The 12,739-nt window shown below is 38.6% G+C and overlaps 1 protein-coding gene across 1 annotated transcript in view; it reads left to right on the top strand.

The window, feature by feature from the left end:
- The first annotated feature begins 2,111 nt into the window (after positions 1–2,111).
- Positions 2,112–12,739, top strand: part of nsmaf (neutral sphingomyelinase (N-SMase) activation associated factor) — a 34,865-nt gene continuing 24,237 nt past the window's right edge. The window contains exons 1-5 of the mRNA XM_034921102.2: positions 2,112–2,256; positions 4,225–4,314; positions 4,784–4,862; positions 4,962–5,026; positions 5,106–5,142. Of these exons, the coding sequence (XP_034776993.2) occupies positions 2,219–2,256; positions 4,225–4,314; positions 4,784–4,862; positions 4,962–5,026; positions 5,106–5,142 (309 nt within the window). The 5' untranslated portion in view covers positions 2,112–2,218. The remainder of the gene's footprint in view (positions 2,257–4,224; positions 4,315–4,783; positions 4,863–4,961; positions 5,027–5,105; positions 5,143–12,739) is intronic.

Below are 12,739 nucleotides of genomic sequence, written 5' to 3'. Positions count from 1 at the left end.
GACCGGGACTGAAACACCGGAGCACAGCACTGAAGCACCAGCACCCTGACCGGGACTGAAACACCGGAGCACAGCACTGAAGCACCAGCACCCCGACCGGGACTGAAACACCGGAGCACAGCACTGAAGCACCAGCACCCCGACCGGGACTGAAACACCAGAGCACAACACTGAAGCACCAGCACCCCGACTGGGACTGAAACACCGGAGCACAGCACTGACGCACCAGCACCCCGACCGGGACTGAAACACCGGAGCACAGCACTGAAGCACCAGCACCCTGACCGGGACTGAAACACCGGAGCACAGCACTGAAGCACTTTTTCCCGGTGGACGGATTGTTCGGGATATTGTACATTTTGTTTATTTTGGGACATCAACCCACCGTTTTGAAAACCCCCATACCATTGCTGGTATAGGAGTTGGTTTCTTTATTTCATTGACAAATAAAAGAAGGGTTATTTAACCAAACTTGTGATATTGGACATTCAATTATTCCCCACACAACTCACATCCTGTCACATGGTGTCACATAATAAAAAAAAAAAAATACAGAATGAAGAGGTCTTTAAACCCCTCATTTGGTATGCTTATTTGTTTCCCATTTGGTAAAAGAAGTTTGCCAGGGCTACTTCCAGCAGATTTCAGTAGTTATAAGAATTACTTGGTACCATAGGTGCCCGCAGCCATACGCATGTTACGCACTGTGCATACCATTGGTTTACAAAATTCCGGCTTCATAAGTGCGGACTCGCATATAATCTTCTGCGATCGGCTGAAGCGAAACAGACATTGTACTGTTTATTTAGTGGTAGTAATGAGCAAAACGGAAGCAGATAAGCAGTTTGGTTGAAGCCTTGTTTCTGGCAATAATGGTGTTGGTTTTAAGCGCCAAAAATATGTTGGCTGCATTGAATGTTAGTACAGCATTATCTGAAACTCAGGAAGGAATATAAATGCAGCACTCTGAAAGACTTTACAGCATGTTGATGCAGAGTCATTATCAGCATGGTTCAGTTTTGCGTACCATGTGAAAGATTTCTGGGGGCGCTCCTGCTTGGTGCAACCTATAATATACTATAATTTAGTATAGTAGAAGGCTGTGTGCAAAACTAAACTAATCAGCATAGTTACAATAATCATATGGCACAGCAGCTACTAAAAATACAACACAGAGTAAATATGTGGCATGCAGTCTGTGTTACCCCGATCAGAACACAGGCAAGATTTTACCTTTTTTTTAAATTATTTTTAACTCACACATTGGAATCGGTCCTTAGCTGGCCCTTCCTAGTTTTATTCATTGACAAGTTGACTTAAGTGCTTAGTTCCAGCATTCTTATTGGCTAAACTTGGCAAGTCTCCAGTTGATGTCATTAAAAATCAAAAGTGGTTTGATACAGAAAAGTTGCCTCAAACTCGGTCTCCTGGTCCCCTGGAACCAGGTATCAAGCCACTGTTCCTGAGAAAGTGGCTTTGTGTTCCCAGGGCTTTAGATGCCTTGTGTTTGTTACCTATCAAGATGGCTAAACAGTGATGCCAGACCTGAAGTGCTGTGCTTAAATAGAGATGAGCGAAATAATTCACTTTTGGGCACATCAGCAGGCCTAAGCTGTTCAATGGCACTTGGCTTTGCTTTGTGCAGAACAACACCTCAAGGCATGCGGATATTGGACTAATCTGTAGTGTTCTATTACTTTCATAATGGGTAATGGGTTTCAAATGTGTTAAGGGCTCTATAGAAGGCCCACAGGAACTCCTTCAATGCCTTGTGAGATCTGTCCAGAAAAATGCAAAAAAAAAAAACAACAAAAAAAAACACAACAGCAAATAAACATTCAAGAATATTAAAAACCTTAAGACTAAAATTACAATATACTGTATGTCAATATATTTACAAAATATATATTTTCCTTCCATAAGGGCTACCATATGGCTATTCTTTGTATTGCGTTAAGTGCTTACGATTCTTTGTATTTACTAAAACCTTTTCACATGTTTTCTTAAAACAGCACGGTACCTCAGAGTTTTAAATTACTGGAACTGTGTGTTGTTACTGTATATATAAAAATAAGAGACTCCATATTCATACAGCATGAGACCTGTTACGTAATCTTTTCACTTGCAGTTTGCGGTCCTGCCTGTGTCACACACACTGCCTATTTCCTTGTTTATATTGCACATCCTGCAATTACCTCAATGCAACGCGTTGTATGCAATGGCTTTTGTAAAGAAGAAAGAACGATCCAAGGAAAGGTTTGTTTTTGTTTATATTACATTCTTTCTCTCTCGGTATTGTCATATTGATAATCTGTTCAAAATCACTTCAGAGTATCTAAATAAGTTAATCTCCTTACGAGAACCAGCGGATACATCTTCACAGTACTTCCTCAGTCTGGGTGCTTTCAATTCAGACTCATATCAACTCAGCCTCCTGGATTCCGTCTAATGTAGGCCACACAGGGTTCTATAATGAAGCATTTATGACCGAGGGGACTTACCTATTCCCGTGTATTCACTCTTTTCTGCATTAGTTGCAGTTACCTCCATATCAATTGGCTGGCATTGCAGGTGTCTTATCATAATGCATACCAATAATACATCAAAAAGGGGAGAGAAACCAATTTGTTGTGGAAGTCATCTTATTGTTTATTAGACTAGTAAACAATTATTTCACCAGATAGTATATCCGTGATGGAATAAATAAATACAAACCGTGTCTTTGCATTGCAATGTCAAATTCCGGTGGAGTTTATCACAATGCCTGTTACAGAAATTCCAGCAGACCATGAATATGACCAATTTTAGATCATGACAATCCACCACAGAATGTATATCTGTCAATATCGATCTTTCTCACAGGGATAGGAATATAATATGCATTGTTACAGTACAGCACTTCCATTTTCGTAATAATATGCGGCAGTTATTTTCCCTGGCTTTTTTGTTATGATTTTCACCGTGGCCTCTGTCCAAACTCTGTCGACAGCTTTCTCGTACCTTACATTAATTGTGTGCATGGTGCATATTAATTTAGTTGGAATCTGCGCAGACAGCATGCATATAAGAGCCCATGACTGGCTGGACCTTATGTGGCAAGCCAAATGTTCATTTAGTGTATCTCAAATTGCATTTTAAGATATCTGTAAATATACGGTTTTGAAGATATCTTAATTTCATTACGATTTAAAGATATCTGAAATGCATTTAGTTATTTCATGTAAAGCTCCATTTAAATATATCTGAAAATCATTTTCAGATTCATACTTACCAACATTTGGAAACTGTTCAGCGGGACGCTTGTCCCGTGGGCATGACAGTAAACAGACACAATGATGCGTTCTTACCTTTGTATACCGGTAAGTTAGTGATCAGCAGATGTGTCAGCCGCACGAAGAGCACTAACTCTACTGTGCAGAATAAATGATTTTTTTCTATGTGTAAATATCGCGACTTTCTTCCTATGCATCGGGACTGTGCCGACCATAGGGACTGTTGGCATGTATGGATATTTCTAAGTGTATTTTAGGTATCTTAAAATTATTTAGAGATGTCTTCAAATATTTTGAGATATCTGGCAATGATTTAGAGATATCTTTAAATATTTGAAGATATCTTCGCATAGTTTGAGATACTTGAAAATGATTTAGAGATATCTAAATGATCATTTGCCTTGCCATAGGCCCTACACTTGTCAATAAAAAAGTAAGCAAGTTTTGCTGAGCAAGCAAGATGTATGTACAAATAATAATAATAATAATAATAATAATAATAATAATAATAATAACATAAAGGCAGTTTACATTGTACGTTGTGACTAAAATTAACAGTATTTTCAGCACTGCCAGACAAAACATAGATTTACTGTTCATGTGATTGGAACATAGGTTCAAATTCAGGTCAGTTCTTTTTACCACTGCATGAACCTTCCTTAGTTAAAACAATAATAGCCAGGCTTCACAGTGCACTGAAACACATATTCAAAATATTTTAAAATAATTCAAACCTGATCTTCTAGTACTGTAGTTTCACTACAAATAAGGATGCCTCTTTTGTTCAGGAAGCAGGGCATACATGCTGTTTGATACACACAAATAAATAAAGACAAGCTGTTTCTGCTGCGGTGGCATTGTATTTTTGCACAGGTGTTTGTATCAGCATTTGGGGGCTTGTGTGGCATCTTCCATTTTGGGTGTGTCGTAAAAATGTATTTACTTTATGCAGGTTTTCTCTGTTACTACTTGACCTTGAGGAGTATTATTTTGAGCAGCACACAGCCTATCGGGTGATCCACAATAATGAAGCAGAGAAAAGGTACTGTAAATAAAAATGTAAACAGCAGTCATCTGAGATGACATTTCTGCATTTCTGTGGGTATTAGTCTGTAACTTCCTCTAGACATTACAGTTAACAGTTTTGCTCCTGATGATGTAATTATAATAAATAGATGTATGATGCCGACTTCATCACATGTCTGACTGATGGTCAGCAATTTGTACATGTTATTCTTCCTTCCTGTGCTCCTGAATAGCATAGAGTCTCTGTTGCATACATACACACTGAGCCACGCTGCATTCGGAAGTCTGTATGATGTTAGAGGAGCTTAAAATGTACAAATTTACAGTATTGAAGTGTTTCCGTGTTGCATGGTTGTACTGGGACTTCAGTACAGACTTCATGGTAATATGTTAAACTTTTGGTCAAACAGTTTAACAAGAAACACCTGCTATGTTGCAGTAGTGGTATAAAGGAAGGAACTTATTTGCATTATTATTTTTTTCAGCAAAGTCAGAGGCTCCCTAAAGATCTGTTCTAAATCACTTATTTTTGAGCCGGAACCAATAGCAGAACCTATCATAAAGGTGCGTGTGAAATGTAATTCAAACCTACCTCATGTGTTTTATTTCTTATTTTTATATATATTTCATTTTATTTATTCTTGCAATGTTGTTGTTTTTAAGATTCCATTGAGGGACTGCATCAAAATTGAAGAACTAGACCAGAAGGAACAGAATCCTTTTATTGAGTATGTAACATGTAAACTTCTATTTGGTCTGGCGTCATTTAAAAAAGCCCTCTTCAGTTCTCACTTTCTTGTCTTTCAGAAAAAAAGAAGATGAATTCACTGTATTATGTCGTCAGGTAAGACATGCATAATTAAAACACATTTTGGGGTATACTGAGTTGATGTTGTGACGATAGGTAAATGTGTCTGTGCTTGTCTATATATTACTTGTTTTACGTAAACAAAATGATTACGTAACATTGGGATTGTAGGGGCAGGGGTATAAAGCTAGCACCGTTGCAGGACGGGAGAAAAAAAAAGTGTGTTGTAGTGTCGCGGGAGATATGGTTGAGCTGAGCAAGAGAGAGACAGGGAAAGAAGAAAGTTTTGAAAATATGGCTGCACGCTACTGAGGACAACAAGTAGCTGTGTCTTGTTTGTTTTTGCAAGTATAGCTGTTGGATGTTTTACAGAAAATAGTAAAGAAAAATAACGAACTATTCGAGTGAGCTGTGTTGCGGAATTGCGGTGAGAGCGTGTGGAACCTGGGGAGACGTGTTGCTGCCGAATCTACATCGGGTTTGAGAAAATAAACTTTTGTTTATAGTTTTCCTGATATGGACATTTGCATTTTTATCGAACTGTCTTGGCTGTTTCGTGCTGATTCTTTATTGCGGTGGAAGGGGAGAGCGTACTACTAGTTTTATTGCTCTTAAACTAATGGACATTTACTGGGATTTGTTCTAAACACCGATGCACTTTATTTCTGTTTCTTTCATTTCTCCTGCTTCTTTGGAAACGTGCTGGAACTCTTGTGCACCATTTAGTTAATATATTGTTTGTTGGATGATATACTATATAATTGTAAATTGTTTTCCTGTATTGCAATGCATTGTAACCTTACTAGTTATGCTATATAGTTTTATTATTTCTATATTTGCATGCATAAATGGGCCATTGACTCTAGTTTTATCGATTATTGCAAGTTAAGAATAGTGTCAGTTAAGGACAAATTAAACAATATAGCATAATGGATGGTTTAAATCATGATTAATGGATCACTTAATTTTGAAATTTAAATGCTACTTATGTTTTTTAATTGATGATTAACTAATCTATTATTGCTAACTAATCAAAATGCTATGTAATATATTTATTAGTTACATGCTGTGCAATATCTAACAATGCTGTGCAATATCTAACAATGCTGTGCAATATTTAGCCATGCTGTGCAATATATTTGTTGTTGGTGTTCGTATAACCAATTAATAGTGTGATTGGTTAATTGATGTAATTAACTAGTATATTTCTTTGTTAGTTTACGGTCAGTAACCAAGAGGCCTGCTTGATATTTGTAGAGTGTAATAAATGCTTGAGGATTGCATGGTTCCTCAATGCTTCTTCTCCTAGCTGTTTACCTTTTTTCTGTCCTGTTTGTTAATTATTTATTCCAATTACATAGTGTTTCCCTGGGTGTATATATAGGGTGTAGTGGTGTCACATATGGAAAAGTGAATTACTATGTCCTAGTAGCGGTTTGGTGACAATTAAATATGGTAGATTATGCATTTGCCTGGCACCCCAGATAGCCAACCGTTACAGAATTTGGCACCCCAGATGGGACCCTTGAACCTGATGTTTTGAATAATAAAAAATAAAAAAATAAAAATATGTAATTAGTTATATTTGATTGTAATTATGGCAACAGGATATGGTAAATGGTCGGAGAAGGAGCTGACTCTAGTTGGAGGAGAAAAGTTAATTGATTCTGTTAAAGTGGGCGAATCTCTCTCTAGGCTGGATAATAGCGACTCCTTAATTGATAGTGATTTGGATATTTCAGTGAATGCACCACCTTTAGTACCTTTGCCTATGGGTGTCACAGGTATTAGTCAGGTGGAGCTTGTAACTTTAATTCATGCTGTGGAGGGTATAAAAAATGCCATTAAAGAAACTCAAGTGCTTCAGGAGCATTGGGTGCAGTCACAAAATGAAGAGGTTAAAGAAACAGGAAATATAAGAGAGGAATTAAAATGGAATGTGGAGCAATTGCAGCGGGAGTTGCAGGAGGAATATCGCACTGTTTCAAGTACTTTACAGGTATCTGTGCATCAAGTTGCAACAGAGCTGAGTCAGTTAAAAGCTCAGATGGGGGCTGAGATGTTGATTTTAAAACAGGAAGTGTTGGGAAAAATTGATCTTTTGGTTGAGTATATTAACCGGGGTCAGGTTGATTTGAAAAAACAATTAGAAACTTTTAAGCCGTCTCTGCCGATCGTTGCACTCCCCACTCCAAGTACTCTGTCAGAGGTGTCTGGTAACGCTGTATCACCTATTACAAAGAGAGAAAAAAACCTTCCAATTAAGTTGACTTTTCCTACTTATGGATGTCCGGAAGATGATTCCGATCCATTATTGTATCTAGCGAAATGCAAAGATTACTTGGCACTAAGACCTATGGCAGATGGAGAAATTCTTGCAACTCTCCGAAGTGTCCTGCATGGAACTGCGAGAGATTGGTGGGAGATTACCAGAACACAAGTGGTTAGTTGGCAAGAGTTTGAAGAGCGTTTTCGAGCAGCATTTCTTTCTGAAGATTATGAAGATGAGTTAAGTACAATTAGAAAATGAAAATATAAGGGATTTTGCTTTTTCTTATCAGGCCTTGTGCAAAAGATGGAAACCCAGTATAACTGAGATTGAAGTACTGAAGCTGATCCTGAAAAATGCAAATCCATGGCTTGTCAGTCAACTGCGTGGACGGGTGACGAGCGTTGAAGAACTGGTACGGTTGGGGGGACAACTTGAAAAGGATAGACAAAATCAACAGGAATATGAGAAAAAGAAAATGGCTATTTCTATGAGTTCTAATATGAATTCCTCTAAAGTGGATAATAAAGCAGCAGTGAGAGCAAACCAGCCATCCAGTTATTTGTGTTGGAGATGCAATGGATGCCATTCTCCAGGTCAGTGTCCTCAGTATAAGAATCAGACTGCACAGAATTTTCAGAATAAAACTACTGCTTTTCATAAATCAAAAAGTGGTAGTTTTGGAAAGGAGACCACATTGTCAGCTGTGGTTGAAGATTCACAAGTAGCAGGGAAATCTGTTTCTTGGAAGAAGAAAATAGAACAAGGTCATCCTGAAAAAATTACTTTGCGCCAATTGGTTGTACCAGTAACTGTCTCTGGATGGATTGGGAAAGCTATTTTGGATACTGGAGCTACGTATACCCTGATTAATGAAAAACTTTGGAAAGAGCTTAAGCAGCCACATGACATGCTGCAGACTCAAGATAAAGTGACTTTGTTTTTAGCCAATGGTGAAGAAAGCTTACCTTTGGGTTATGTAAACCTTGCATATCAAATGCATGGGTTCAGATGGACTTTACCTACTTTAGTTTTGTCTGAATCACAATTGGCCTATGCTCTTGTATTGGGACTGGATTTTGTTACCCTTACAGGACTTGTGATTGATGTGAGAAGTCAGACATATAGCTTCCCTTATGATGAGAAGCAGCAGATGTTCTCTTTCCAGCCAGGAGGGGGATCTCTAGCAAGTTGGCTTCCTGTCTCGGAAGTTGGGGATGGAATACGAGTTCGTACCTCATTGTACACTACGATTTCACCTTATGGGGGAATTTTTTCTGAGACGCTAAAGACCGAGTCTCTTTCTCTTGAAGATGTTATCAGCCAGGTGATACAAAATGCCGACCTGTTGGGAACTGATGCTGAACAACTGCACCAGTTATTGTGCAATAACACGAAAGTCTGTGAAGTTAAAATTGGTAAAACATCCTTTGTTAAACATAAAATTTGCATAACTAATGAAGCTGCTATTAAACAACGACCTTATCGCTTGTCTATTGCAAAGCAGAGAGTGGTTCAAGAGCATGTCATGGATATGTTGGAGAAGGGTGTAATTGAAGAATCTAGTTCTGCTTGGGCTTCCCTTATTGTCCTTGTGTCAAAGAAAGACGGTTCCCAACGTTTTTGCGTGGATTATCGGAAACTAAATGCCAGAACCATTGATGATGCTTATCCTTTACCAACAATTGGGGAAATCTTGGAATCACTTTCTGGAGCTGGAATCTTTACAACTCTGGACTTAAAGAGTGGTTATTGGCAAGTGGAAATGGATCCAGACAGTAAAGACAAAACTGCTTTTGTGACCCCCTTTGGACTGTATCATTTTAGAGTTATGCCTTTTGGATTAAAAAATGCACCTGCCACCTTCCAAAGATTAATGGAAAGAGTCTTGGGAGATTTAAGAGGGAAAATATGTTTTGTATATCTTGATGATGTTATAATCTACTCGGCAACTGTTGGACAGCATCTTCAAGATATTCAGGCTGTTTTAAATCAATTGGAAGTTGCTGGACTTACTTTAAATTTAAAGAAATGCCAGTTTTGTAAACAGCAAATTAAATTTCTGGGTCACATTGTAACTCGGAGAGGAGTGTGTGCTGACCCTGCTAAAACTGATGCCATTCAGAATTTTCCAATACCAACTAATATAAAGGCCGTTCAAAGATTTCTGGGACTTGCTGGATGGTACCACAGGTTTGTGGCTAATTTTTCTCAAATTGCAGAACCATTGAATGCACTAAAAAAGAAAGGCGCCAAGTTCAGTTGGACTGTTGAATGTCAGACTGCTTTTCAGGCATTAAAAGATTGCTTGACTTCTTCACCAGTGTTAGGGCATCCAGATAATAAGTTACCTTTCATTGTCTACACTGATGCCAGTGCCTATGGACTTGGTGCTATATTGGTACAGCGTGTTTCTCCAGACTCGGAAGTCGTCCTGGCTTATGCCAGTCGTACTTTGACAGTTTCAGAACGGAATTATTCAACAGTGGAACGAGAAGGTTTGGCTGTTGTGTGGGCCCTGGAAAGATGGAGACATTATTTAGAGGGGCGATATTTCACAGTAGTTACTGACCATTCTTCCTTATTATGGATTTTTAATACCAGCAATCCGAACTCTCGGTTAATTCGCTGGGTGTTGCGGTTACAGGAATTTAACTTTACCGTGGAATATCGCAAAGGAAAATTAAATTGCGCTCCTGATGCCTTGTCTCGTGCTCCCATTGAGGCACAAGAAAATACCCTGTTGGGAATGCAGACTCGTAGTTTGGAAGGAAACGAGCGTGTGGATTCATTCCCTTTGAGTGATGAAGATATCTGGAGAGCTCAGAGCGTAGATCCTGAAATAAAAGGAATATACACTGCTCTTCTTTCTGAACAAGAGGCTGGCTCTAATATATCTGACAAATTTGCCATTGTGGAGGATAAGGTTTACCGAACAGTGAAAAACCCGAATGGAGTAAGTCACTATCAGGTTTATGTTCCTGCAGCTTTAAGAAGCAAGGCCCTTGTAGCTTTCCATGACAACCCTCTCAGTGGGCATTTTGGACGTTTTAAAACCTTGAAACGAATTCAGAAACTTGCCTACTGGCCGAAGATGTGGAAGGACGTGGTTACTTATGTACGTAATTGTACAGTTTGTCAAACTTTAAAACCAGAAACTAGACGGTTGGCAGGAAAGATTCAACAAATCGTCCATGGGAGATGCTAGGGATCGATCTCATGGGTCCCCTACCACGGAGTTCAAAAGGAAATACCCAACTTCTTGTGATTGTAGATTATTATTCAAGGTGGGTAGAATTATTCCCTTTAAGAAGAGCCACTGCAGAAGTTATTGGTCAAATTTTAATCAGAGAGATCTTCACTCGGTGGGGAACCCCTGATTATCTTCTTTCTGATCGAGGACCACAGTTTATTTCTCATGTGCTGCAGGCGGTATGTGAGAAATGGCAAGTGGTGCAAAAATTGACAACTGCTTACCATCCTCAGACTAATTTAACTGAGCGTGTGAATCGCACCCTGAAACCTATGATGGCGTCTTATGTGTCGGATCAGCATAAGAAGTGGGATCGATATCTTTGCGAATTTCGATTTGCTATCAACTCAGCAGTACAAGAATCTACTGGTTACACTCCTGCTGAAGTGAATTTGGGACGTACCCTTGGTGGACCCCTGGAGAAAGCTTTCCAACATAATGTGAGGCCTGACGTGCCTAGTTATGAGTTACTGTCTAGGTTAAGTAAGTTACGTGCTGCTGTGCAAGAAAATGTAAGTAAAGCACAAGCACGACAGAAAAGAAATTATAATAAACACCGCAGGGACGTTAGCTTTAACCTCAAGGATCGAGTTTGGGTTCGTAATCATCCCCAATCTAAAGCTGCTACCAGTTATACTGCCAAGTTTGCTCCAAGATGGAAGGGCCCATACCGAATTATCAAACAAGTGGGACCTGTGAACTTCCAGGTAGTTATGGAGGAGACTGGTGAGGATGTCAGAGTTATTCACATTTCCAATCTCAAGCCTTGCTATCCTACTGTAGCTGAACTAGAGGAGCAAGAGAAGCGGAACGTGATGAAGATTTTTAATGAAGATAGTGATGATGAGGAGTTTTTGGGATTTGTAGAAAAAGAGATGGAAGAGTCTGTTCCTCCACGTTCCAGCTCCGTATGGGGGGGGGAGTGTGACGATAGGTAAATGTGTCTGTGCTTGTCTATATATTACTTGTTTTACGTAAACAAAATGATTACGTAACATTGGGATTGTAGGGGCAGGGGTATAAAGCTAGCACCGTTGCAGGACGGGAGAAAAAAAAAGTGTGTTGTAGTGTCGCGGGAGATATGGTTGAGCTGAGCAAGAGAGAGACAGGGAAAGAAGAAAGTTTTGAAAATATGGCTGCACGCTACTGAGGACAACAAGTAGCTGTGTCTTGTTTGTTTTTGCAAGTATAGCTGTTGGATGTTTTACAGAAAATAGTAAAGAAAAATAACGAACTATTCGAGTGAGCTGTGTTGCGGAATTGCGGTGAGAGCGTGTGGAACCTGGGGAGACGTGTTGCTGCCGAATCTACATCGGGTTTGAGAAAATAAACTTTTGTTTATAGTTTTCCTGATATGGACATTTGCATTTTTATCGAACTGTCTTGGCTGTTTCGTGCTGATTCTTTATTGCGGTGGAAGGGGAGAGCGTACTACTAGTTTTATTGCTCTTAAACTAATGGACATTTACTGGGATTTGTTCTAAACACCGATGCACTTTATTTCTGTTTCTTTCATTTCTCCTGCTTCTTTGGAAACGTGCTGGAACTCTTGTGCACCATTTAGTTAATATATTGTTTGTTGGATGATATACTATATAATTGTAAATTGTTTTCCTGTATTGCAATGCATTGTAACCTTACTAGTTATGCTATATAGTTTTATTATTTCTATATTTGCATGCATAAATGGGCCATTGACTCTAGTTTTATCGATTATTGCAAGTTAAGAATAGTGTCAGTTAAGGACAAATTAAACAATATAGCATAATGGATGGTTTAAATCATGATTAATGGATCACTTAATTTTGAAATTTAAATGCTACTTATGTTTTTTAATTGATGATTAACTAATCTATTATTGCTAACTAATCAAAATGCTATGTAATATATTTATTAGTTACATGCTGTGCAATATCTAACAATGCTGTGCAATATCTAACAATGCTGTGCAATATCTAACAATGCTGTGCAATATTTAGCCATGCTGTGCAATATATTTGTTGTTGGTGTTCGTATAACCAATTAATAGTGTGATTGGTTAATTGATGTAATTAACTAGTATATTTCTTTGTTAGTTTACGGTCAGTAACCAAGAGGCCTGCTTGATATTT

The sequence above is a fragment of the Acipenser ruthenus genome, chromosome 3, assembly GCF_902713425.1.
Source record: "Acipenser ruthenus chromosome 3, fAciRut3.2 maternal haplotype, whole genome shotgun sequence".
Lineage (NCBI taxonomy): Eukaryota > Metazoa > Chordata > Actinopteri > Acipenseriformes > Acipenseridae > Acipenser > Acipenser ruthenus.
The sequence above is the reverse complement of the archived record's forward strand: the minus strand, read 5'-3'. Positions and strand labels throughout refer to the sequence as shown.